A 26002-nucleotide genomic window follows, 5' to 3' on the forward strand; every position below is an offset into this window, starting at 1 on the left:
AAAGAAGTACCGTATTTTTCGCTCCATAGGGCGCACCGGACCATAGGGCGCACCTAGTTTTTAGGGGGGGAAATAAAGAAAAAAAATATTCCCCCCCCCCAGCCCCAAAGAGCAAAGAAGTAAAGACAGCCAGCGGGATCCATCCCACTGGCTGTCTTGGCTTCCTCTTTAGCCAAACGCAACCTCTCCAGCGGGGAGAGGCTGCGCGTGGCTTTGTTTTTAGCCATGGGGCTGGGGCGGGGGAAGCCCGAGCTTGCCCTGACACCAGCCACCAGAACAGGCTGCTATCTGCCAGCCTTCGGAGCCCGGTGGGAACTCCCGCCGGGCTCAGAAGGCTTGCGGGTAGCTGCTTGAAGCCTGGGGAGCGCAGCGGGGTTCAGGCTGCAGGCTGCTATCCGCAAGCCTTCGGCGTGCTCTGAAGCCTTGCGGATAGCTGCCTGAAGCCTGGAGAGCGAGAGGGGTCGGTGCGCACCAACCCCTCTCCCTCATCAGGCTTCAGCGAAAGCCTGTATTCGCCCCATAGGACGCACACACATTTCCCCTTCATTTTTGGAGGGGGGGAAAGTGAGTCCTATAGAGCGAAAAATACGGTATATGAACTATCTGAAGAGCAATTGTAACCAACAAATTACGCTAGTAGGACTGCAAGAAGTTTCGTAAGGGGAAATATATGAAGTGTTATAAAGTAGAAAAAATAGAGACATTGGTTATGAGTTTTAAATGTACAGTGGTACCTCAGGTTACATACGCTTCAGGTTACATACGCTTCAGGTTACAGACTCCGCTAACCCAGAAATAGTGCTTCAGGTTAAGAACTTTGCTTCAGGATGAGAACAGAAATTGTGCTCCGGCGGCGCGGCAGCAGCAGGAGGCCCCATTAGCTAAATTGGTGCTTCAGGTTAAGAGCAGTTTCAGGTTAAGTACAGACCTCCGGAATGAATTAAGTAAGAAATGTGTACTAAGAGATTAGATTGGACAATTTTCAGACAGGACAGTCAAAAATATGAATAAGATGTAAAAGTAGGTTTAATTATTGTTGAAAATGGTATGTTAAAAAAACATATATATATATATATATATATATATATATATATATATGCTTTCGTAGATTTTCACGGGTACAGGAATGCAGGTTTTGGTGTCCTCGGGTGTCTTCCCGTGTAAAAGTTGGGGTGTCTAGGCGACGTTTCGACGAGGTCTCACTCGTCATCTTCAGGCTGGTGCTTTCGGCTTCTTGTTACTGGAACAGAGCGGGATCTCAATGTTTGAGTTCCTATAAATACTGTAGAGGGGGTGTGGTGTCTAGCCTCCAATGTTCTGGGCAGAGAGGAAGTTCCCAGGCTAGTGTGCCTTTTCTTCTTTTGTTCCTTAATTACTTGAGAGATACCTTGAGTGATTTCTTGAGTGATATCCTGAGTACCACTTAGGTGGGTCATTAGGTGTGGATTAGTTGCTAAAGTCTTTGTGTCTTGACCTCTTGAACTTTGTGAAGAGTTTTCCTGAGAAGATGGCTGTATTGCACTTAGTTGTGCTTTGGCTTGGCTTCGTGTATAGGGGCGAGCTGTGGTTTTGTGGCTTGTGTCAGCCAGATCTGTGTAGGGATTGCAGGGGGGTGCAGCATCCGGAGGTGCCACCATGGATTGGCTACTGGATGGTGTCAGTAATTCATCTGTGGAGAGGGTCTGGGTTTGGGTCTGGTGTGGTTGATTGGTGTTGGCGTTCTGTGTGCCTCTGGATCTGGTGTCAGTTTTTGTGGGGAGGGCTAATTTCCAGATGTCTGGCAAGCGGGATGTGTCGTCACGCTTGTTCATGTTGTGAGGGTGTTTCTCTATCTCGATGGCTTCCATGATTATTCTCTTGTGGTGATGTTCCGTGTTAAAGAGCAATTTGGAATCTGCAAAATTAATTTCGTGTCCTGTTTCTTTCATGTGTTGGAAAAGAGAGGAAGTTTTTTCTTCTTTTTTGACGGCATTCTTGTGTTCTGCGATACGTGCATTTATACGTGCATATATATATATGCAGGTTTTGGTGTCCTCGGGTGTCTTCCCGTGTAAAAGTTGGGGTGTCTAGGCGACGTTTCGACGAGGTCTCACTCGTCATCTTCAGGCTGGTGCTTTCGGCTTCTTGTTACTGGAACAGAGCGGGATCTCAATGTTTGAGTTCCTATAAATACTGTAGAGGGGGTGTGGTGTCTAGCCTCCAATGTTCTGGGCAGAGAGGAAGTTCCCAGGCTAGCCCTCCCCACAAAAACTGACACCAGATCCAGAGGCACACAGAACGCCAACACCAATCAACCACACCAGACCCAAACCCAGACCCTCTCCACAGATGAATTACTGACACCATCCAGTAGCCAATCCATGGTGGCACCTCCGGATGCTGCACCCCCCTGCAATCCCTACACAGATCTGGCTGACACAAGCCACAAAACCACAGCTCGCCCCTATACACGAAGCCAAGCCAAAGCACAACTAAGTGCAATACAGCCATCTTCTCAGGAAAACTCTTCACAAAGTTCAAGAGGTCAAGACACAAAGACTTTAGCAACTAATCCACACCTAATGACCCACCTAAGTGGTACTCAGGATATCACTCAAGAAATCACTCAAGGTATCTCTCAAGTAATTAAGGAACAAAAGAAGAAAAGGCACACTAGCCTGGGAACTTCCTCTCTGCCCAGAACATTGGAGGCTAGACACCACACCCCCTCTACAGTATTTATAGGAACTCAAACATTGAGATCCCGCTCTGTTCCAGTAACAAGAAGCCGAAAGCACCAGCCTGAAGATGACGAGTGAGACCTCGTCGAAACGTCGCCTAGACACCCCAACTTTTACACGGGAAGACACCCGAGGACACCAAAACCTGCATTCCTGTACCCGTGAAAATCTACGAAAGCAAATATATATATATATGTATATATGCCAGCCTAGCAGTTCGAAAGCACACCAGCGCAAGGAGATAAATAGGTACTACTGCAGCAGGAAGGTAAATGGCATTTCCATGCACTCTGGCACTCGTCACAGTCCTCTGTGCACCAGTAGCGGTTTAGTCCTGCGAGCCACATGACCCGGAAAGCTGTCTGTGAACAAACGCCGGCTCCCTCGGCCTGAAAGCAAGATGAGCGCCGCAACCCCAGAGTCGCCTTTGACTGGACTTAACTGTCCAGAGGTCCTTTACCTTTAGTTTTACCTATGGAGTATCCACAGCTTGACAGGGACGTGGGTGGCGCTGTGGGTTAAACCACAGAGCCTAGGACTTGCCGATCAGAAGGTTGGCAGTTCGAATCCCCGCGACGGGGTGAGCTCCCGTTGCTCGGTCCCTGCTCCTGCCAACCTAGCAGTTTGAAAGCACGTCAAAGTGCAAGTAGATAAATAGGGACCGCTTACTAGCGGGAAGGTAAACGGCATTTCCGTGTGCAGCTCTGGTTTGCCAGAAGCGGCTTAGTCCTGCTGGCCACATGACCCGGAAGCTGTACGCCGGCTCCCTTGGCCAGTAAAGCGAGATGAGCGCCGCAACCCCAGAGTCAGTCAGGGGTCCCTTTACCTTTATCCACAGCTTTACAGAGGTCAGTATCCTGTCCCTTTCTTGCAGGCTGAAATGGTACAGCTCTGCAACGGAGATATCGCACGAGTCTTCTTGCTTGAGCTCTCAGACCAGGCAGTTTCAAAAGCAGGAAGGTTTTTGGCTGGAGAACACATAGGAGTGAGGGAAGGAAGGAAATATGGGGACTGTTATGCGGCTTCCCCCAAAGACAACATTTGATACAACCAACACAGTCCATGATCCTTGAAATGTTCCTAAAATGGAGTCTAAACCTTGGGCCAGTCACACTTCTCTGAAGTCTCTCAGCCCCACTCACCTCACAGAGTGTTTGTTGTGGGGGAAGAAGGGAAAGGAGAAAGTTAGCCGCTTTGAGACTCCTTCGGGGAGTGATAAAGCAGGATATCAAATCCAAACTCCTCCTCTTCTTCTTCTTCTTCTGTCTTTCTGATTAAAATACGGGAATGTCTTTTTTCTTAGATATCCAGTCTCCAGAAGCGGAGTATGTGGATTTGCTTCTCAATCCAGAACGTTACACCGGCTACAAGGGACCTGAAGCATGGAAGATCTGGAACAGCATCTATGAAGAAAACTGTTTTAAGTAGGTTCCTTTTGAGTGGCTGGATTCTGAGATTTATTAGATCAAAAACAAACACACATCCTTTTACAGCCCATCGTTTCCTGCCAAGGAGTTATTTGCTTGTTTATAAAATGCTTATCACTAATAATAGAAAGCATAACTTTTGCTATCAAAAAATTGCGTGTGCTCTGCCTGTTTATATTGGAACCCTTGTCTATTCATATGAATGTGTATAAGGTTATATCCAACTGTATAAATTGTATGTAATTTTTTATTCAAACAAATAAGTTCAAAGTAATAGTAAAAATAGTCATAAAAGCAGGAAGAATAAAATTACAAGATAATAATAATAATGATAAATATTTGCATTTTATTTGAAATTGTATTTATATCTGTAACAGCTTTTGCTTGCTTTTATATATGCAATAGGTGTTTTCTTTTTAATTGCATTGTGAGGTCGCTTCAAAATGCCTCCTAGGAAGTGATTTGTTAATTAATTAATTAATAATGGATTGCATTTGCATTTGTAATAGCAATTATATTTTAAAATGTTTAAAAATACATTATAAATCATAAAAAAGCTTATTGCCTGCCTCTCAAATCTGCTTTCTTAGATGACCTTTAACAAAAAAATTAACATCCGTACGAGAAATAAAAGCAAAAAACAAACTAATCCTAAAGCAGCAGTAAAAGCAGCCAAATTGCAAAAAGCCTACAGCACCCAAAGACCCATAAAATAGGGCCGCTGCAATCCTGACATGCGCCCATAATTTGAAATGTTTCAGTAGGAAAATACAAAGAACTCGGTTTAAAAGCTTGAACAAATAGGCTTTGGGCAGCAGTGTAAAATGCTGTGATCATGGCAGGCGATAGGTTAAATGGTTAAGGGGAGGGTGTCCCAACTCCCAGGGGGCCACTGCCAAAAAGACCCTGCTGTTTGCCTTTCTTCCATAAACACAGGTGTTGAATTAAGATGTCGAATGACTATCTTGACAATTGGGCAAGATTCACAGTGGGGAGTAAGCCGACCTTTGCTAAGCCGGCACCCGCCATATTTTTTTGGGCTACAACTCCCATCACTCCCAGCGAGCGCAGCACCTGGCTCGTAGTAGTAGTAGTAGTAATAATAATAATAATAATAATAATAATTCATTATTTATACCCTGCTCATCTGGCTGACTTCCAATCAAGTGTTAAAAACAATACAGCATTAAATATTAAATACTTTCCTAAACAGGGCTGTCTTCAGATGTCTTTTAAAAAGAAGATAGCTGCTTATTTCCTTCACATCTGAAGGAAGGGCGTTCCACAGGGCGGGCACCACTACTGAGAAGGCCCTGTGTCTGGTTCCCTGTAACCTCACTTCTCGCAATGAGGGAACCGCCAGAAGGCCCTCGGAGCTGGATCTCAGTGTCTGGACTGAATGATGGGGGTGGAGACGCTCCTTCAGGTATACTGGACCGAGGCCATTTAGGGCTTTAAAGGTCAGCACCAACACTTTGAATTGTGCTCGGAAACATACTGGGAGCCAATGTAGGTCTTTCAAGACCGGGGTTATGTGGTCTCGGCGGCCGCTCCCAGTCACCAGTCTAGCTGCCGCATTCTGGATTAATTGCAGTTTCTGGGTCACCTTCAAAGGTAGCCCCACATAGAGCGCATTGCAGTAGTCCAAAGCAAGGCCTTTGTAAGTCTGCGTTCTGAATTGCTTCTAGAAATGGACGGGATTCCTGTGAAGTCCTTTTAAAGAATTGGCACAATGTGTTCCCTAACACATGATGGAAGGATTGTATCTCAGCTGTGAAATATTGGAATTGCGTACAGATTACTTTTGCCTTCAGAGCTTAAGCCAAGGGTAGCCTAGGACGGGGCCTTTTCGGTGGTGGCACCCTGTTGGTGGAAAGTCACCCAAGCAGAGATGTTCCTTTAGCAGGCAACAGTCAGCACGACTTTATTTCCCTGGCCTTTTTGGCAGAATGTTTGCTCTCTCCCACAGTCGATTGGCTTGTTTTAGTGATGGCTTTTTATTAGAGATCGTTTCTTTTCTTTTTTTCCAAATAATATTTATTATTTTCAGTAGATAAGCATAGTAAAAAAAAAAGATTAACAATAATAAAAACAAACAAAGAATAAAAGAAAAAGAAAAAAAAAGAAAAAAGATACATACAGCATATTACCACTTAATTAATTAAAATTAAGTACCATCCATCTTCATAAACATAGTATTTGACTTTTCGAATCTCTTCCATCCGAATTTCTTAGTAATTATATGTAGCAGTTTCCTATATCAGTGTTTCAAAAGACCATATCACAGTCCTAATCATATTACAACTTTTTATCGTACATTTTCTTATTTATAAATTTAATTCCAGTTTAATCCAAGGCCTAATTGTTTCTTTCAAGTGGTTACATATCTTTAATATTACAATATTTATTCAAATAGTCTTTAAATTTCTTCTAGTCTTCTTGGTGTTCCTCTTCTTTCTGGTCGTAGATTCTCCCGGTGAGATCACCCAGCTCCATAAACTCCATCATCTTCATTATTAGAGATCGTTTCTGGGGGGGAAATGTATGTCACCTGGAAATCTGATGGAATGGGGGAGTAGAAATGTCTTTTAAAAAATTAAAGCACCCTTTTGATTAATTTTTTTTAAAAAATACTTCTTTGTCTCCTAGACCTCAGTCCGTAAAAAGGCCTTTAAATCCCTTGGCTTCTGGAAGAGGTGAGTTCATATTTTGTTTTACACTTCCTGCTTGATGGTGCTGTAAAATAAGTTTTTATAGAAATACAGTTTAAAAAAAATAAAAATTGGGGAAAGCAGCTGATACAAATGAGAGAATGGTTAAAGAGCCTGAAGATTTTGCAAGGTGGCAGAAAGATAGCGAGGAACGCGGTTTGGAATTAGCCGCAGATTTCGGAATCCCCAAGGTTTCAATTTTCATTGAACCAAAACGTAAAGTTTCTAGTCCCTGTCGATGCAAATCTAGACTTGAAAAGTATGCTGGCAATAGTTATGTAGTGGCTGCATAAGATTCCCCATTATGGTAGGATACAGTCAAATAAGAGAGGAAATGCAAATTTGTATAATAATGCAGGACTGAGATGCAGAGTTTTAATACCTTATAATGCAGAATACACTTAGTCCTCTTCTTAGGTGGTCAGCTAAATAATCTAGACATGCAGGGGGAAGTTGTCGCTCCTTTTTGAAAGTGTAATGTGAGTGGTAACATTATCTTTTTCTTAAATTTGCAGCTGCAGGAGAAAATGAAGGTGAGTATCTCTCCAGCTGGGGCCGAGAAGGACAAATTTCACGGAGGAGAAAGCCTAGTTCCTGCTGTCAATTAATTCCATGTTCCAGGACAGTACAGCATTGACCTCAACATTTTTGCATTTCATTTCATTTCACACACTTTATAAGAATCTGGTCCAATACAAAAAAGTCATGATAGAAACATAACTTTGAAATAAACAACTTATATCAAGTAAAGTAATATTCAGTAATCCATTAGAATAAAATAAAAAGGTAAAGGGACACCGACTGTTAAGTCCAGTCGCGGACAACTCTGGGGTTGCATGCTCATCTCGCTTTACAGGCAGAGAGAGCTGGCGTTTGTCTGTAGACAGCTTTCCGGGTCATGTGGCCAGCAGGACTAAGCGCACGGAAACGCCGTTTACCTTCCCGCCGGAGTGGTACCTATTTATCTACTTGCACTTTGACGTGCTTTCGAACTGCTAGGTGGGCAGGAGCAGGGACCGAGCAACGGGAGCTCACTCCGTCGTGGGGATTCGAACCGCCAACCTTCCGATTGGCAAGTCCTAGGCTCTGTGGTTTAGACCACAGCGCCACCCACATCCCTAGAATACAATAGTGCACAATAAAATCAGCTCTCATAATATCAGCAAAATCAAACAGAAATTCACTCTTAATAAACTGTTACTAAACCACAACCAGTAATAAATAATACCGGCAAGTCACAATGCATAAAATACCAGAATACATACAAAACCATGTAAAAGGATCAATTTGAGAGACAAAGATGCACAACGTATAAAAATATTTTTTTAAAAAATAAAACCCCTGAACTCCACTCCTCTCTTCCCAGCTGTTCTTAAAGTCATGATCTGGGAGAGGCTGTGGCTCAGGTGGACTTGACTGAGGGTTTTGGAGACGATGCTCTTTTGACCTTCTTTGCATTTTATAATATATAACATGGGTAGGCAAACTAAGACCTGGGGGCCGGATTCGGCCCAATCGCCTTCTAAATCCGGCCCCCGGACGGTCCGGGAACCATGGTGTTTTTACATGAGTAGAATGTGTCCTTTTATTTAAAATGCATCTCTGGGTTATTTGTGGGGCATAGGAATTCGTTCATTTTTTTCCTTTTCAAAATATAGTCCGGCCCCCCACAAGGTCTGAGGGACAGTGGACCGGCCCCCTGCAGAAAAAGTTTGCTGACCCCTGATATATAATGTCTGTGGCAGCAACTCTGTTCTGAAGCCTCCTAGGGCTGGAGAGCAAGGGGCAAGGAGGTGGAAAAAGCCATCGCTTGACTGCCAGCACAAAGCCTCTCTCCTCAGCTCCCATCGCGCTTGACCATTGGCCATGCCAGCTGCGGCCGATGGCATTTGGACGCCAGCAGCATCTAGAAGCACCAGGGAAGTTGGAAGTCAGGTTCATAATCAGGGGCCAAAGTCCCTTTCGGTCTGAATCCTGGCAGGGCTGTTGCGTTTAGCCCAGCCTTTTCCATCCTGGAGTTGCACTCGCTGTGGCTGATGGGACTTGTAGTCCAAAATGTCTTGAAGAGGCAGGAGGTTGACGAAGGCCAATTACAACCTCTGCTTTGCGTGCAACAAATGTGATTTTTTTTAAACATTCACCTTTCTCTCATGGAAGAATCCTCCTGACTATTGTCTTGTTTCTGTATTTGCAGGGAACATGTTTTACAGCTGGCTGCAAGGTACCCACCTTTTCCTCTTTGCTTCGCTCTCGATAACCAAGGCAATATCGTATTATTTATTGCAACGTTGTAGTTATTAGTAGTATTAGCATTATTTTAACGTATTACAGTGGTGCCTCGCAAGACGAAAATAATTCGTTCCGCGAGTCTCTTCGTCTTGCGGTTTTTTCGTCTTGCGAAGCACCCCTATTAGCGGCTTAGCACTATTAGTGGCTATTAGCGGCTTAGCGGCTTAGAAAAAGGGGGGGAGGGAAAAAGCATGCCCATAGGGAAATTTGTCTTGCGAAGTGCCTCGAAAAACGGAAAACCCTTTCGTCTGGCGGGCTTTTGTCTTGCGAAGCATTCATCTTGCGGGGCACCACTGTACCTACCCTTCTTCCAAATTGCAGATTGCATCAGTTTAAAACACAGTTTAGAAACCTACGCTGCATTTATTCCATTGCCCAATTTTTATACTCTCAGCTGCAGGTGTGCTCCCTTCCTTTCTTTTTCAATATCTCTGAATATTTCTTGCAGGTGTCTGTGTGGAGAAAAGGGCTTTCTACAGGCTCATTTCTGGCCTCCATGCCAGCATCAACATCCATCTCAGCGCCAGGTACCTTTTGGAAGGTACTGCATTCTAATTCCTTTGGGGAGGCTATTGTTTTTCGCTTGTTTTGCTGTTACTTATTTTGTGTGCAGAAGTGTCCTGAAGCCAAACTGGAAGCTGCGCTGGACCTTCGGCTTCCGAAAATCGTTCGAAAACTGGAACACTCACTTCCGGGTTTTGAACTTTCAGGAGCCAAGGCGTTCAGCTTCCAAGGTACGGCTGTACAGTGGTACCTTGGAAGTTGAACGGAATCCATTCCGGAAGTCCGTTCAACTTCCAAAATGTTCAGAAACCAAGGTGCGGCTTCCGATTGGCTGCAGGAAGCTCCTGCAGCCAATCAGAAGCCACATCGGACATTCGGGTTTCAAAGAACATTCGCAAACCGGAACACTCACTTCTGGGTTTGCGGCATTCGGGATCCAAAATGTTCGACTCACAAGGCATTCGCGAACCAAGGTACGAGTGTATATAAATTTAACTAATAATAATAATAATAATAATACAGTCATACCTCGGGTTACAGCCGCTTCATGTTGCGTTTTTTCGGGTTTTGGACTGCCGAAACCCGGAAGTACTGGAACGAGTTACTTCCAGGTCTCGGCAGCCGCGCATGCGCAGAAGCGCTAAATTGTACTTTGCGCAGAAGCACCGAATCGCAACCCATGCTTGCGCAGACACGGGTTGTGAACGTGCATCCTGCACGGATCACGTTCGCAACCTGAGCATCCGCTGTACAGTGGTACCTCGGTTTAAGGACAGTCTTGTTTGAGAGCAATTTGGTTTACGAACTCCGCAAAACCGGAAGTAGTGTTCTGGTTTGTGAACTTTACTACGGTCTAAGAACGGAATCCAGAAAATAGAGAAAGATGGAAAGGAATTGCTGAAACAATTAATAGAAGTGGAATACAAAAAGGGAGGTGAGAGGAGGTCGATGAAACAAGGGAATGAAAGATAAGGCATTGAAATAGTGTGATATATGTTTTTAAATTGTTTTTGCTCTGTTTTGTTTAGTCTAATGTGTTAATGTTGCGTTGTGTACTGTTTATATATTGTATTGTATTGTTTCTTCTTTCTTTTACTTTTTCTTTTTTCTTTTCTTTTTCTTCTTTTTTGTAAGGTTTAAAAGTAATAAATATTATTAAAAAAAACAACGGAATCCGAATGGTGGAAGGGCACTGGTGGTGGGAGGACTCATTAGGGAAAGCGTGCCTCAGTTTAAGAACGGTTTCAGTTTAAGAACAGAATTCCAGAACGGATTAAGTTTGTAAACTGAGGTACCACTGTAATAATAATAATAATAATAATAATAAATAATTAATAATAATAATACAGTGGTACCTCGGGTTACATACGCTTCAGGTTACAGACTCCGCTAACCCAGAAATACTGCTTCAGGTTAAGAATTGTGCTTCAGGATGAGAACAGAAATCATGCTCCGGCAGTGCGGTGTCAGCAGGAGGCCCCATTAGCTAAAGTGGTGCTTCAGGTTAAGTACCGTTTCAGGTTAAGAACAGACCTCCGGAATGAATTAAGTACTTAACCAGAGGTACCACTGTAATAAATTTTATTTATACTCCACCCTCCCCGGCCAGAGCCGGGCTCAGGGCGGCTAACACCAGTAAAATTACTGTAAAAACATAACAGGGGAGGAAAAAGCCAATTTAAAATACAGGTTAAAATGCAATTTAAATGCAGCCTCATTTTAAAAGTAGCCCATAGACCAAAACCCTAAGGGGCGGGAATGTTCCACATACTTTAAGGAAGACTGAGAGTCCTTTGACGCGTTTCCTTTTTCCTTTCCCCCAGACACGTGGGCAGCCGAGCGTTGGGGCCACAACATCACGGAATTCCAGCAGCGCTTTGACGAGGTCCTGACTCAGGGCGAGGGTCCCAGGCGGCTCAAGAACCTCTACTTCCTCTACCTGATAGAGCTGCGGGCGCTGTCCAAAGCCCTCCCGTACTTCCAGCGCCCCGATTTCCAGCTGTTCACGGGGGCCGAAAGCCAGGATGAAGAAACCAAGAGCCGCCTTTTGGAAATCCTGCATTTAACCAAGCAAGTGCCTTTGGCTTGAGGTCTCATGGGGGGGGGGAGGTGTCTTGGGGTGGTGTCTTGAGGAAGGGTGAGGTGGCAGCAGGCCATTTTGCTTTATGTGTGTGTTGTAGTTTTTGTTTTTTTTAAACCACTTTCTTGGTGTGCAGAATTTGAATTACCTGGATGTAGTGATAGATTTGAGGCTGGGGTGGGGGGGACATATTGCCATCTGTCTCATACGTGATGGGGCTTCCCCTCCCTCTGCCACCCAATCATAGCTGTCAACTTACAGATTTGAAAATAAGGGACCAGCAGCCTCGAAAATAAGGGATCAGCAGCCAAAATAAGGGATTTTCCAAGCACAGGTATGTTCAACTTCTGAGCCCCTCCAAGCCAAAGGCAGAAAGCCCAGCCAGCAGCCAAACGAAGCCTCAAGCGGTGGTTCCCACAGCGCAGCAACCCGGCAAAGGGGATGCAGCAAGGGAAACCACTGTCACCTCTCCGCTGGGAAGCGCTGAGCAAAGGCGAGTCCCCAGGCAAGGCGGCCGATTTGATCAGCACAAGGCATGCAAGCTCCACCCCCCAGTCGTTCTCAGACTCCTTATTGGGTGAGCAACGCAGCCAAGCAACACAGTTGGAGCCTCCCTCCTCCCTGGCCGGCAGGGAGGGAGGGAGGGAGAGGAGCTGCTTCCTTTGAAACCCGGGAAATTTAAGGGACATCATCAATAAGGGACAGCAGTGGGACACGGCACTGGGATAAGGGACTTTCCCGCCAAATAAGGGACGGTTGACAGCTATGCTCCCAATCTGTTCCAGAGGGACTCCCAAACCTCAAGAGGAGATTTTTAGTGGTGGTGGTAGAAGGGGGGCTGCAGGGGGAGGGAGAACAGGCTAGTAAGGGCTGACATGGTAGAAGTTTATAAAATTATACATGGCCTGGAGAAATATAATAATAATAATAATTTATTATTTGTACCCTGCCCATCTGGCTGGGTTTCCCCAGCCAAGCTGGGCGGCTTCCAACAAAGATCAAAAGTACATTAAAATGTCACACATTAAAAACAGGGCTGCCTTCAGATGTCTTCTAAATGTTAGGTAGTTGTTCATTTCTTTGACATCTGATGGGAGGGCGTTCCACAGGGTGGGTGCCACTACTGAGAAGGCCCTCTGCTTGGTTCCCTGTAGTTTGGCTTCTCGCAGTGAGGGAACCACCAGAAGGCCCTCGGCGCTGGACCTCAGTGTCCAGGCAGAACGATGGGGGTGGAGACGCTCCTTCAGGTATACTGGACCGAGGCTGTTTAGGGCTTTCAAGGTCAGCACCAACACTTTGAATTGTGCCCAGAAACCTACTAGGAGCCAGTGTAGGTCTTTCAAGACCTATGTTATGTGGTCTCGGTGGCCGGCCCGTCACCAGTCTAGCTGCCGCATTCTGGATTAGTTGTAGTTTCCGGGTCACCTTCAAAGGTAGCCCCACGTAGAGTGCATTGCAGTAGTCCAAGCGGGAGATAACCAGAGCATGCACCACTTTGGCAAGACAGTCTGCAGGCAGGGAGAGTCGGATCCTGGGTACCGGATGGAGCTGGTAGACAGCTGCCTTGGACACAGAGTTGACCTGTGCCTCCATGGACAGCTGTGAGTCCAAAATGACTCCCAGGCTGCGCACCTGGTTCTTCAGGGGCACAGTTGCCCCTTTAAGGACCAGGGAGTCCTCCCCACCATCCCGCAGGCAGAGAAGTTTTTCTCCCCCTAACACTAGAACCTGAATGTTGGAAGATTCAGGACAGAGGAAAGAAAAATCCTTCACGCAGTACTGAGTTAAACTGTGGAACTCTCTCCCACTGGAAGCAGTGATGGCCACGAATTTGGATGGCTTTAAAAGAGGATTGGGCAAATTTCAGGAGGAGGGGGCTATTGACGACTGCCAGCCAGGACGGCTCTTTTCTGTCTCCCTGGTTGAAGGCAGCAATGCTTCTGAACACCAGTTGCTGGAAACCCCAAGACTGGTGAGATGCTCTTGAGTTCGAATCCTGCTTCCTAGCTTCCTACAGGTGTCTGCCTGGCCCCTGTGAGAAGAGGATATTGGATTAGAGGGACTATTGGCTTGACCCTGCAGGCTCCTTTTACGTTTTTAAGCGACTAAACAGCACAGCAAATAGATAGGCTAACTTGCAGTTTTTTAATGACTCCGAAGGTATTGATTTTATACAGTGCTTTTTTTTTTCTTTAAAAAAATGTTTAGGGGCCCTCTCATTTTCCTATTCATATTGAAATACTGCCCCTCAATGAGGCCAAACTTCGATTCACAAAATGTTTAGGGGTATGCGCCCCCCCCCAGAAAAAAGCACTGTTTTTTTGTAAATGGCATGTCAACGAAGGACTCCAATTATAAACGATGTTTTGTTTCTGCTTTAGATCGTTTCCTTTGCACTTCAACGAAAATTCACTCTTTGCTGGGAACCAAAAAGAAGCGGCTAAATTGAAGGTAAGATTCTGTCTCTGGTGGCAAACAAACATTTTTTTTGCGGGGGGGCAGAATTTACTTTCTCTGCTGCAATTATGGCAATGATCGTTATGTGAAGGTCAGGGGGGAAATGGCTTCCTCCCCCATTATTTTCTCGATCTTCATATGTATAGGAGGTGACATCTTCTACTCTGACTGCAGAAACTAGTGTGATGTTACTGTAAGGTTACCAGATTTTTTTTCAAAGAATCCGGGGACACTTTTTTAATAAAAAAAGAAGAGAAAAAAACATTTATTTAAAAAAAGTTAAAAAAGAAAAGAAGAAGTAATATCTTCTCTTCTGTGGTCTCCTCTGTTGGGCTGCCTTCCTCTGGGTCCCAGCCTGCTCTCTTGGAGCACTAGCCGACGTGGAGTAGGCTCGGATCGGGCCTGGGCTCGGCCACGTGTCCTTGCCCTCCCAGTGCTCTCCTACCTCTCCCCTCTTTTTTCTCCTTCCTCTTTCTCTCTCTTCCTTCTCCTCCTTCTCCCTGCACCAGCTCCAGGGTTTTCCTGGCCCCGGAGCGCCACTGGGCAGTTGGCCGGGTGGCCAAGCACTCTCGCTCCCGGTTCAATTTGGGTTGCAGGAGGGAGGGTCAGCAGTTCCCCCAGTTGACACGCCGGGCGTCCCTGGTTCCCCCTTGGCAGTGGCGGTGGCAGCGGCAGCGGCAGCAGCCTGGAGCCAGCCAGGTAGCGCAGTTGGCTCTGGCTGGCTTCAGGAGCTGCTCGCTGCTGTGGTGCCCGCCATTTTGCCTTGCTGGAAGTCCCCTAATAATAATAATAGTAATAATAACAATATGTGCTGGTCCTGGGGGGGGGGGGCTACCATGTGGCGTTGTCCATGTCCGGTCCGAGGCTGAAGTGGGGTCCAAGGCAGGGAGTCAGGTGAGGTCAGGAGCTCCGACAGGACAGGGTTCAGGCAGGAACTGGCTACCAACAATGTTGCTCCTGCAACTTGGGACTGGGGCTGGCTGGCTTTTATCTGCCCCGAGGCATAGGGTGGCCCTGATCCTCTGGTGACTCGCCTCTCCTGGCTTGGAGGCGAGCACTCCTCCTGCGGGAACTTAGTTCCCTCTGCCTCTCTGCCCTGAGCCTCTGCAGCTCAGGAGAGGCTGGAGGGTTACCAGACCCAGAGGCAACCTCAGCTTCCTCTGACGGGGCTGAGAGTGGAGCACCTGCAGGCCATGGGTCCTCCATCACCTCAGGAGCCAGAGCAGACTAAGCTGGTGCCTGCACCTGAGGATCCAGCACAGGTGAGGACCCTTCAGGCTCAAGCCCCAGCCCCGGCTCAGCTGGTTCTGGAGGCGGGGAATCCTGTGCAGGCTGGGATTCCTCAGGTTCAGCCTCTGAATCAGATTCCCAGGCCATCACATAATAATTCATTATTTATATCCCACCCATCTGGTGTGTCTTGTGCCGTTGAACCAATCATGCAACATTCATTCCTTACTAATAAATCTACAACACTTTAAAATATAAATCCGGGGACATTAAATGAAATCCGGGGACAGATTTTGACCGGGGACAGATTTGTAAATCTGGGGACTATCCCCTGGAAACGGGGACATCTGGTACCCATATGTTGCTGAATATTACATCGGCACTTGGGGGCGGCAGGGAGCCGTCGTTGATGAAATGTTCCATGTCCAACTTCTGTGAGGGAAGTGTAGCTGTCAATTTGGCTGGGAGGAAAACTGCCCAGAGGCTGCATAGGAGCAGGAGCTGTGTGGGATGGGTGGAGGTCTGGAAATTCCAAAAGTTGTGGACTTCAAGGGGCAGAAAGTCTAGGGCAGGGGTGGGCAGCCTGCAGCCCAGGGGTGTCAGGGCAGAGGGAAAGATGGGAGAAAGGGGTTGGCAGAGAGACAAAAGATTTTCAGCTTCATTCTCACTCCACTGCGGACAAGTGGCCCCCTGATGGACTGCTCCAAAGGAATGTGGCCTTTGATGGAAAATATGGCCCCCACACCAGGTCTAGAGGCAGGTTAGTCAACGGAAAGGGGGGGCGGTGAGGTAAGCAAGTGAGGTGCCTAAAATTTAAAGAGAAACAATAATTCGTTCAGATCTGGTTTGTAAAATCACAGCAGTAGCTTGGAATGGCAAGTCCTAAAGGAACGGAGAAGTGTGCTTGTATGTGTTGAATTCCTGCAGGTTTATACGAACAAAATGTAACTGAGGGACTCCAAAATGGATTCTGCACATGGCAGGGTTTTTAATAGGTCAGCATGGATTTTTTTGTGTGAAATTACTTCCAAGATATTTCATGGGAAGTGATTCATGAAAGGAATGAATTAATTAACAGAAACTAAACACCCCAACCTGGAGTTTCTTAGCAATTGGGTGAAAGACAAACCTGCTTTCTAACAACTTTTTTTTCTCTCTTTCCCTCCTTGCCAAACCAGGAAGAATTTAGACTCCATTTTAGGAACATTTCAAGGATTATGGACTGTGTTGGTTGCATCAAATGCCGTCTTTGGGGGAAGCTGCAAGTAAGTAACAGTCGCCATCTTTCCTTCCTTCCCTCGCTCCTTGCAAAGATTTTTCATTCCTTTGCATATTTACTGCAGGAGACCATTCCACTGTCAAACAGCTCTTCCTGTCAGAATTTTTTTCCTGATGTGTAGTTCGAATCTTTCTTGTAACTTGAATCCATTGGGCTCTAGTGCTCTCTTCCAGAGCAGGAGAATACAAATATTGTAATTCCTGACCCTTTAGCCATGCTTGCTAGGGATGATGGGAGTTTAAGGTTATAGCCAGGGGTGGAGATCCTCAAGGCCAGGGACTGAATGTGGCCCTCCATGCCTCCATCTGGCCCTTGGAATTCTCCCCAGGCCACACCCCTTCATTGGCCCTGGGCAGGTAGATATAACCCAATTCTTGTTCCCGTTGTGTGCAGACTCAGGGCTTGGGAACAGCTCTGAAGATCCTGTTTTCTGAAAACCTGATAGAAAACATGCCGGAGAAAGGACCCTCGCCCAAATTCCATCTAACGAGGCAGGAAATTGTGTCCCTCTTCAACGCCTTTGGAAGGTGAGTGTGAGGTTTCGTGTCTGGAAACCTGCAGCTTCAACATCACACCAAACCATGGTTCTCACTAACCACGGTGCAGAGTACAAACCATGGTTTGAGCTTCCAAACATACATACATCAGGTGATCCACAATTTACAGCTGCTTGTTAGATTCTGTTTTCTGTCCTCCCAGCTTCACTCTCACTTTCCTGGTTCAGCTAGCTTTGCAGACGGGACGGTAGACTCTGCGAGTGTAGCTTTCTCCCGATTGAAGTGCAGAGTGTTTGAGGACCGGGACGTTTGCAGGGAAACCAAAATGCTTGTTTACAAAGCTGTTGTGGAACTGCAGGGTGCAGACGGCTCTGCCTTTTGCCTGTGCTTTGAGTCCAAAAGCTACCTAAGATCATGCTTTTTCCCTCTTGTGTCTCCCAATTCAGGATTTCAACAAGTATTAAGGAACTGGAAAACTTCAGGAACCTGCTGAGACCTCTCCACTGAAGCTGTTTCTTGATAAAGACTGGCACTCCTGTTCTGCGCTGATGGTTGCTGCATCGTGGCCAGGCTAGCCCCCCAACCCCACCACGATCTTGGCAAGAAGGGGGAGCGTGGGACTGTAAACCAGCAACTTTGCTTCCCCAGCTTGCGAGTTTTATACTGGCCGCAACTCCCGATGCAAGACTTAATCTTCCAGGGCTTCCTGGTCCTGTCGTCTTTGTGATCTGCCGTGCAGCGTCTTACGTGACCGAATCTCTCTCAATGGTGGAAGGCAAAACTGACCTCGGTTAAGTAATCCTCAGCCTGCAGTTTTCAGTTAAGGATTTATGAAGTGCCTTTCTGGATCAGGCCCAAGCCCAGAGGTTCTTTGCAAGGATCCTGGTACGGTGCCGCCTCTGTTTTAGGGGGTGCAATGGAGATACCGCTTCTGGGGGAAACCCTTGCTTTTGAACCATTTTGTTTTAATTGGATGAGAGAGCCGGCAGCTGCTCTTTAAAAAGACCCCCCCCCCCAAATAAATGCAGTTAAACTCAAACACAAGTTAGCTCTAAAGCAATGGGTAGCACTCCTTTTTGGGAGTTTTAGACTAAAATTCCCACCCAGTGGCGTATCGTGGAGAGGGTGGTGGTCCACAGGGGTGGTTGCCCTGGGAGCAAAATTTCAGCACTCAGTTCCATCACCAGGCTCCGTTGAAAATGGCTTGTCCATGCAAACCAGGAACTGGTGATGCACACTGTTAGGAAGCTGAATGCGCATGCGTATTCCATCCATTTCCCTGCCTCTGCGCAGCCCCGGGCACCGGCAACCCACGCTAGGCCACTGCTCCCACCATCCTACCTAACCATTGACCGCACTGCCAGGAACTGGGAGTCCAGAACAGCCGGGAGGGGGCACCATGTTAACCATCCCTTGCTCTACAGTGCTGTATGGCACAGTCCTCGGGGAGGTACGGTATATGAAGCACACTCCGCAGGGAGACCTCTCCATCTGAGCACACCTGGATACAGGCCAGATCTGGGCTAGGCAGACATTTGCTCTGCTGCCCCAGGGATCTTCTGGGGGGTCAAATATCTTCTCCCCTATTCTTTTGGGAAATCCTTATAAGAGCTCTGTAGTGTACCCTGGTCACAGGCTGAGGGAGCCGGCGTACAGCTTCCGGGTCATGTGGCCAGCAGGACTAAGCCGCTTCTGGCGAACCAGAGCAGTACACGGAAACGCCGTTTACCTCCGGAGCGGTCCCTATTTATCTACTTGCACTTTGACGTGCTTTCGAACTGCTAGGTTGGCAGGAGCAGGGACCGAGCAATGGGAGCTCACCCCGTCGCGGGGATTCGAACCGCCGACCTTCTGATCGGCAAGTCCTAGGCTCTGTGGTTTAACCCACAGCGACACCCGGGTCCCTAGCTGCTATTAAAAGGCAAAATTACGATGGATGTGACTTGACATCTTTTTCTAAGAAGGGTGACCTCCATCCATCTTCATGGAGGTTAGAGAAACATTCTCCTCCTCTTGTAAGTCATGGGCACCCAAAGAAGCTGAAAGTTGGAAGAGTTAGGGTAGATAAAAGAAAGTGCCTCTTTGCACAGCACATAGTTTAGACTGGAGAACTCGTTTGCATAGGAAAAAGCAATGACCACCAGCCTATAGGGCTTTAAATGAGGATTACCGTACGTTCCGGCGTACAAGATAATAATAATAATAATTTATTATTTATATCCCGCCCATCTGGCTGGGCTTCCCCCGCCACTCTGGGCAGCTTCCCCAAAAAATATTAAAATACCGTAATACATCAAACATTAAAAGCTTCCCTAAACAGGGCTGCCTTCAGATGTCTTCTAAAAGTCTGGTAGTTTTTGTTCCCTTTGACATCTGGTGGGAGGGCGTTCCACAGGGCGGGTGCCACCACCGAGAAGGCCCTCTGCCTGGTTCCCTGTAACTTGGCTTCTCGCAGGGAGGGAACCACCAGGAGGCCCTTGGCACTGGACCTCAGTGTCCGGGCAGAACGATTGGGGTGGAGACGCTACTTCAGATATACTGGATGAATTTTTATTCCTGGAAAATCACCCCAAAAGTCGGCGGTTGTCTTATACGCCGGGTATACACGTTGGGATGGAGAAGAGGGAGCCGGTGAGCAGAGGACCCCTTCTGCCGTTGCGCCTCCTCCCTCCCCACAGACGGGGACGTGGAAAGTCCTTCCGAGCGCGGCGTTCACCCGCCTGCCCGCCAAACGCCTCGCCTCAGGCTGCTGCTGCTGCAACAGCAGAGGCAGCGGAGGGGTGTGCGTTCTGTCCCTGGCGGCGCTCAAACTCTATAACTCTAAAATTGAACAGCAAAAGTTGAGGGTCGTCTTATAAGCCCAGTTGCCTAATACACCGGAATCTACGGTAGGCAAGTTTATGAAGGAGAAGGCTATCAGTGGCTACTATCCAACCAACAAAGACTTCCCCTTTGGGCATCTGGTTTGCCACTGTGAGAACAGGAGGACAGGCCTGATCCAGGAAGGTGGTTCTTAGTATTTTTGGTCCCAGAACCTGAACTGTCCAAGTGCCCTGTTGGGTTTCCTCCATCCCAACCTTTCTCTCTCTGCTTAATGTTACCTCATTTTACAAAACGCTCCGCACTCTGGAACTGCTGCGCTGGTCTCAGGAAAAAGAGAGGCGCTCCCGAATGATTTTTTACTGTGAATGTTAGCAGAGAAGGGCAACACCCGCCCCCAAATTTCTCTCCACTCCTCCCGAGAAAGTTGAAAGGAATTCTGAGCAATGATTTGTGCAGCTGTACTCGACGTGCTGTGAGCTGCAGGGGGAAGTCATGTGGAAAGGGCTCAGGTTTGTAAAAAACAAACAAATGTGCATAAATACAGAAGTGGGACTTACAGACCTGAAACAGAATGCTCTTGCGCTTTCATTTTATTCTCCTGAATTTGCGATGCAAAGGGGTGGACTTTGGGTCCCTCCGAACTCTACAGTTCTATGATTGCGAAGGGCTGGCTGGGTGAGCAAAATGATTTTCCTACACTGGTACGTTTCCTTGAAGAGATGGTTATTATTATTTATTGAATTTATATACAGTGGTACCTCTGGATGCAAACAGGATCCGTACCAGAGCCCTGTTCGCATCCTGAAGCGAACGTTCCGTGTGGGTCGCGATTCACCACTTCTGTGCATCCGCGAGATGTCATTTTGAGCGTCTGCGCATGCGGCGAAACCCAGAAGTAACACACTCCGTCGCCACAGAGCATAACTTGAAAATGCTCAACCTGAAGCACATTTAACCCGAGGTATGACTGTACTGCCCTGTACAGTCAGGTCTTGGGGCGCTTCACAGGATAAAATCAGAATATAAAACCACAAAGTACATAATCAAAATAAAAACCAGCACCCAAATAACAACTCCCCCCTCCCCTGCAAAAGGAGCTCTAGGTGCTGACATGGTCTGCCTCATTTAATCCCCACAAAAACCCTGTGGGGGGAGGCTAGCCTGAGAAGTTGGCCCAGTGGGAGCTTCATGGCCGGGTGGGGATTCGAACCTTGTTCTCCTAGGTCAAAGGCTAACCGCTAGACCGCACTGTTTCTCAGAGCTGACCCTTGGAAACTAGAAGCACCCAAGACTCCTCCCCCCCCCCCCCGTGGTAGGTGGGAACTGGCACATTCTTTATCCTGCCTCCAGCTATTTCCCCCAATCCTGCTAATTCCCCTCACTCCAAAAAACCTCTACATCCGTCTGCTCCCCCTCCAGCTGTTTTGGTCTGTGCCACCGTGGCTGATGGGAGTTGTAGTCCAAAACAGCTGGAGAGCACCGGTTAACAAAGGCTGCTCTACTTGCAGGTACATGCGATTTATTTATTTTTTAAAAAATATGCATTTTTGTTGGAATTATCAGACACTGTAAACACACTGCCTTTGGGAGGGGAGCATTCGTGACCCATGGCAGAGAATTCCATTTCGTGTGTCCCCCCCCCCCCCCCGCTTTAAAAAAAATACTCTACCATTCTAGGAGTCTATGGTACCGATTTACCAGTTTTCGTTTACAAAGTTCATGTGGGTTTTTTTGTGTTTTGGTGCTTTTGTAGAGTTCTCTATTCCCCACCCCCACCCCTTCTAATTTTTTCCTCTTGAAGAAGAGCAAGAAAACCCAAAGCCGAGCCTTTGAAAACTCCCGTCTCACAAGATAAAAACAAGCCTTTATTTCCAAAACATGAATGGCATTACATTTCAGAGTGAGGGAGGTTTAAGCGTGGGGTACATTCATTAGGCGCAGCCCCCCAAGGGCTGAAGGGAGAGCTGGCAAAATGGCGCCCCTCAAACCATACCACGAACGGGCGAACTCTCGCACATTGCAGGATTTCTCCCTTTAAATAAGAAGCTGTCCACGAGAACAAAAAGGGCGCCCACCTCTCGTCAGCCATCACTACTTTTCCATTCTACAACCCCACCCTGCTGTCCTAACCGAGAGTGGGTCCGACGAGTGGGAAAGATCAGGTTTAATCGATGCAGTTCAGTGCAAAACGTTGGATAAAGAGCTCATAGCCCTTAACACAATGCCCTCCTCCCGCCTACAAAACAAAAATTATAAAGTGCTCCCAGTGCATTGTAAAACTCTTAAAAGCGGAAAAGAAAACAGGTGGGTGAGGGGGTGTTAATAGCGCAGTCTGCCTTGGGTGGGTGAAGGAGGACAGCACAGAGTTCGAGACATGACTTGTTTCACCCGAGTCAGGGATCAATTGATGCCGGGGTGGGGTGGGGTTCCTAGTCACACATTAGCTTGGGATAGGGAGGGAGAGAGAGCGCTTATCTTGACGCACAACGCCAATATGGCCTTTTTCAAGAGACGCTTAAAATTTGGCAGCTGTCAAATCTCACATGTCGACACTAACATGTTTACGAATCCGCCTCCCCTGCAAATTGGCCACCCTGACAGCGCAACGCTGATGCAACGCTAAAAACCACAGTTTACTGTTGCAAGAGAACAGCTCGGGTGCTTTTCCCTACACGTGAGGTTTCCTTCAAAACACAGTTTATGAAGCTGGCTTGTTCCAGTCTGATTAGCCACAGGTTAGCACTCGGACACAATGCTAAACTGGTTAATTTAAATTTAAAAAAGCAGTGAAAGCTACATTGGAGGAGGAGAACACAAGTCTGTCAGGGTGGGGGCCCTAGGCTTGGCCTGTAACACAAAACTAGAGTTTAATGCTATTATCTCAATCTGCAGCCACTCTTGAAAAGTTGCCAGCACTTCGGTGTGACTTCAAAAACCGGTGTAACATGTAGTTTTCCTTCTCAATCTGTGAACAGGAGATACACCCATTATTCCAGCCAGATATCCTCACGGGGTATCAGAATTAGCTTGCGAATTGAAAGGGACAGCTACACAGTTCTACCCCCGGGAAGATATTTTGAGGTCTGAAAAGCAAAAAAGCTGCTGGAATGAGAAATGTTTCTCTCCTAAACAAACGCTTACAGATGGCACCTGAAGTTTTGCTCCATGAGTACCTTGAGGCGGGGAAATGTGTTTTTTTTGTCCTGGGGCTGTTAAAGAGTCTGCTAATGGAGATGAACCGTCACACATTTCCCAAAGCAGCCTCTGAACTAAGTCCCAAAGAGCAGCAAAATGCCCTGGTTGGTCAGAGTGAGCTGAACAGAAAAAAACAGAGTCAAGAAATCTGTGCAAAGTCAAGAAATCTGGGGCAACCCAGCCCAATGGGCGAGGAATAAACAATAACATCATTATTATTAATATTACACAAGACGTCTGAATTTGTGAGCACAGCGCTAGGAATGGGCAAACGTCTCCCAGCAAGTCTTTGGCAAGTTAGCATCACTTGGGAGTGGAATTTGCTGACAACCTTGATGGCTTTAGGCCCCCAAAACAGCTATTCTCCAGCACATGACCTCAGCCCAGGGGTGTTTCTTTGGGGGGGGGGGTTGAACCCACCAGGTGCCGCTGAGCTACAGCTCCCATCAGTCCCAGCAAACACGGCCAATGGCCAGGGATGTTGGGAACTATAGTGCAGCTGATGGGTAAAAGATTCCCCAGATCTCTGAAGAGGCTGGGCTGCAAGCAGGTATTTGAGTGAAGAGCTTGTGCAAGAACCTAAACTTGTTCGGGGACTTTCGCATGCACAACACCCCCCAACAAATTTTAAAACCGGCACTTGTTGCTGAAGTCACGTTCACTTTGAGCAGGCCTGGCCAAACCTGGCCCTCCAGCTGTTTTGAGACTACAATTCCCATCATCCCTGACAACTGGTCCTGTTAAGCTAGGGATGATGGGAGTTGTAGTCCCCCAAACAGCTGGAGGGCCAAGTTTGGCAAGATACTGCCTCCTACCTCTCAATGTTAGGGATAACTCACCTGGTTCTCAAACTGCCTGAGAAGCAGAATGTGTGCAACCTGGTGGAACAGAAAGCTCCAACTCTGGGTCTGAACTTCTGTGCAATGGGGACATGTCTTCATTCCGTCACAAGGGAGCAGAATCAGAGTTTTGCAGCCAGAAGGTGGTGGAAATGACCCCATATAAGAAGGGGTTCACCCAACCTGCCTCTTGACCCTTAGGGAGTCTTCACTTTATCCCACTCAAGAGTGTACATTCCCAGCTTGGATTTTTTTAAAAAATGGAGGGATTGGAGCTTCTCTAGACAACACAGCTGTGTGCATTATAAACAGGCAACCGCCCCCTATCCCCTTCTCTGCTGAGAAGTATGACTGCCATGAACTGCAAAATCTTCCAGAAGGTGCATCAATGGCTAAACTTCTCTATTAAGAAGAAGCAGGGACTGAAGAGGGAAAGTTATCTTCAACTCTGCTAGAGAGTACAAACAAACATTTTCTCAACTGCAGATGACAGCGCTATTTCGTGATTGCTAAGTAGTCCAGATGCTAACTGTGCTGCTTCCCGGCTGCTAAGCGAACCCTAAGAAGGCTCTCCCATCCCGGACCACACCTGGAGCTGGCTGGCTAAAAGCAGCCGAGGTATCAACCTCAGCTGCCTCTGCAGCTCTCCTTTCCCCAGTGTGTGAACCAAGTTTTTTAGTTTTATAAATCAATGCTCAACATAAGTCAGTCGGTCGCAAGGGGCTTCAAACCACATGCAAAAAAATATAGATATGAAGAATTGGCTTCAACAGCCCCAGGAATAAACAGATTGATAGTAAAGCATAGTTGCAAGGTAACCTAACCCTTGTGAGACCACGACGCTTGTGCCACACTTGTTAACATTCTTTCTTTTTTGTGTGTTATGGTTTCCCCATTTTAAAACTCTGAAAAGTTTGGAAGCAAGGAATTCCCCACCCGACCCGAAATGTCCCCACCGTTAGTACGCAGAGATGCTCCAGTCATCGCAGGAAGACCAAAGAAACTTCCCCAGCTATGGATGTGCAATTAAAAGGGTTACCCAGAACCATCTTCCCGAGCTGATGGAGACAGTTGACTGGCAGGGAGGAGGAGCATTCCTTGGGAAAGTTCAGTTAAAAGTGCAAATTATCAGCCATCAAGGTCTGCCAGCAAAGGTCTGTGCTGCTGTTTTCGGTTGCCAAGGTGGTATCCTTATCTGGAAGGCCCGACCCACTGAAACGAAATACTATAGCGCTGTGGTTTGACCTCGCCGGCTTCCATCATTGCAAGTACCACTTGGCAAGAAGAATTGGCTTTGCAAAGCCCCCGTCCTTCCATTCCCACGTCCCGGAAACCTCGGGAGTCGCGCTAGGTATTTGGGGACCCAGCGGGGAGCTGCTGCCCGAGTCCTGCGCACCTGGTTGGAGCCCTGCTCCGTCCGCTTCCCACCCAGGTGCAGCCCCCCAGAGGCGCGCGAGTTCCAGTCCTACGGCACCAGGCGGGGGTTCGGGTGGCTTCTCGAATCCAGGCTCCCGTGGGTGAAAAGCAGCGGGGCCACGTCCATCGGAGGGGCCACCAACGGCGGGATCATGACGCAGCTGTCGCTCCCCGTCAAGGAACCGTACCAGCCGGAGCTCTGGGGGGTAGCCAAGCTGCAGAGAAGGAAGAGGGAGGGAAGTCTTGCGGGTCCGGGAAAACCAGTCCAAAACCAAAAGCACCAATGAAGGAATGGGTTTCCCAAATCCAAAACTGACTGTGCAGGCAGTTTGAAACTGCACCAAAATCCTTATTTTTCCTTAGCTAAAATGCTTTAACTTGAGCTCGTGAGCCAAAAACCCAGCTGTATAAACAAATGCTCAGAGCCCTCTCCTTTATCAGTTTGTGACGGCAAGAATGGCCTTGACTGTACCAGTAGAACAGGGAAGACACGTCTGTGCCTTATCTTATATCCTGACCACAAAGGTGCACAGAC

At 47.3% G+C, this 26002-nt stretch overlaps 2 protein-coding genes across 2 annotated transcripts in view; one reads left to right on the top strand and one right to left on the bottom strand.

Moving 5' to 3' along the window:
- Nucleotides 1-20589, top strand: part of ERO1A (endoplasmic reticulum oxidoreductase 1 alpha) — a 39042-nt gene extending 18453 nt beyond the window's left edge. Inside the window, exons 7-16 of the mRNA XM_083736144.1 lie at nt 4024-4144; nt 6797-6843; nt 7374-7391; nt 9053-9079; nt 9596-9688; nt 11475-11721; nt 14113-14182; nt 16597-16683; nt 17091-17224; nt 17641-20589. Of these exons, the coding sequence (XP_083592270.1) occupies nt 4024-4144; nt 6797-6843; nt 7374-7391; nt 9053-9079; nt 9596-9688; nt 11475-11721; nt 14113-14182; nt 16597-16683; nt 17091-17224; nt 17641-17701 (905 nt within the window). The 3' untranslated portion in view covers nt 17702-20589. The remainder of the gene's footprint in view (nt 1-4023; nt 4145-6796; nt 6844-7373; nt 7392-9052; nt 9080-9595; nt 9689-11474; nt 11722-14112; nt 14183-16596; nt 16684-17090; nt 17225-17640) is intronic.
- A 1272-nt stretch (nt 20590-21861) lies between these two features.
- The window catches only part of GPR137C (G protein-coupled receptor 137C), a 28349-nt gene continuing 24208 nt past the window's right edge, over nt 21862-26002 (bottom strand). The window contains exon 7 of the mRNA XM_083737122.1: nt 21862-25682. Coding sequence (XP_083593248.1) covers nt 25517-25682 — 166 coding nt within the window. The 3' untranslated portion in view covers nt 21862-25516. The remainder of the gene's footprint in view (nt 25683-26002) is intronic.

The sequence above is a fragment of the Podarcis gaigeae genome (assembly GCF_964106915.1).
Source record: "Podarcis gaigeae genome assembly, chromosome: 1".
Classification (NCBI taxonomy): Eukaryota; Metazoa; Chordata; class Lepidosauria; order Squamata; family Lacertidae; genus Podarcis; species Podarcis gaigeae.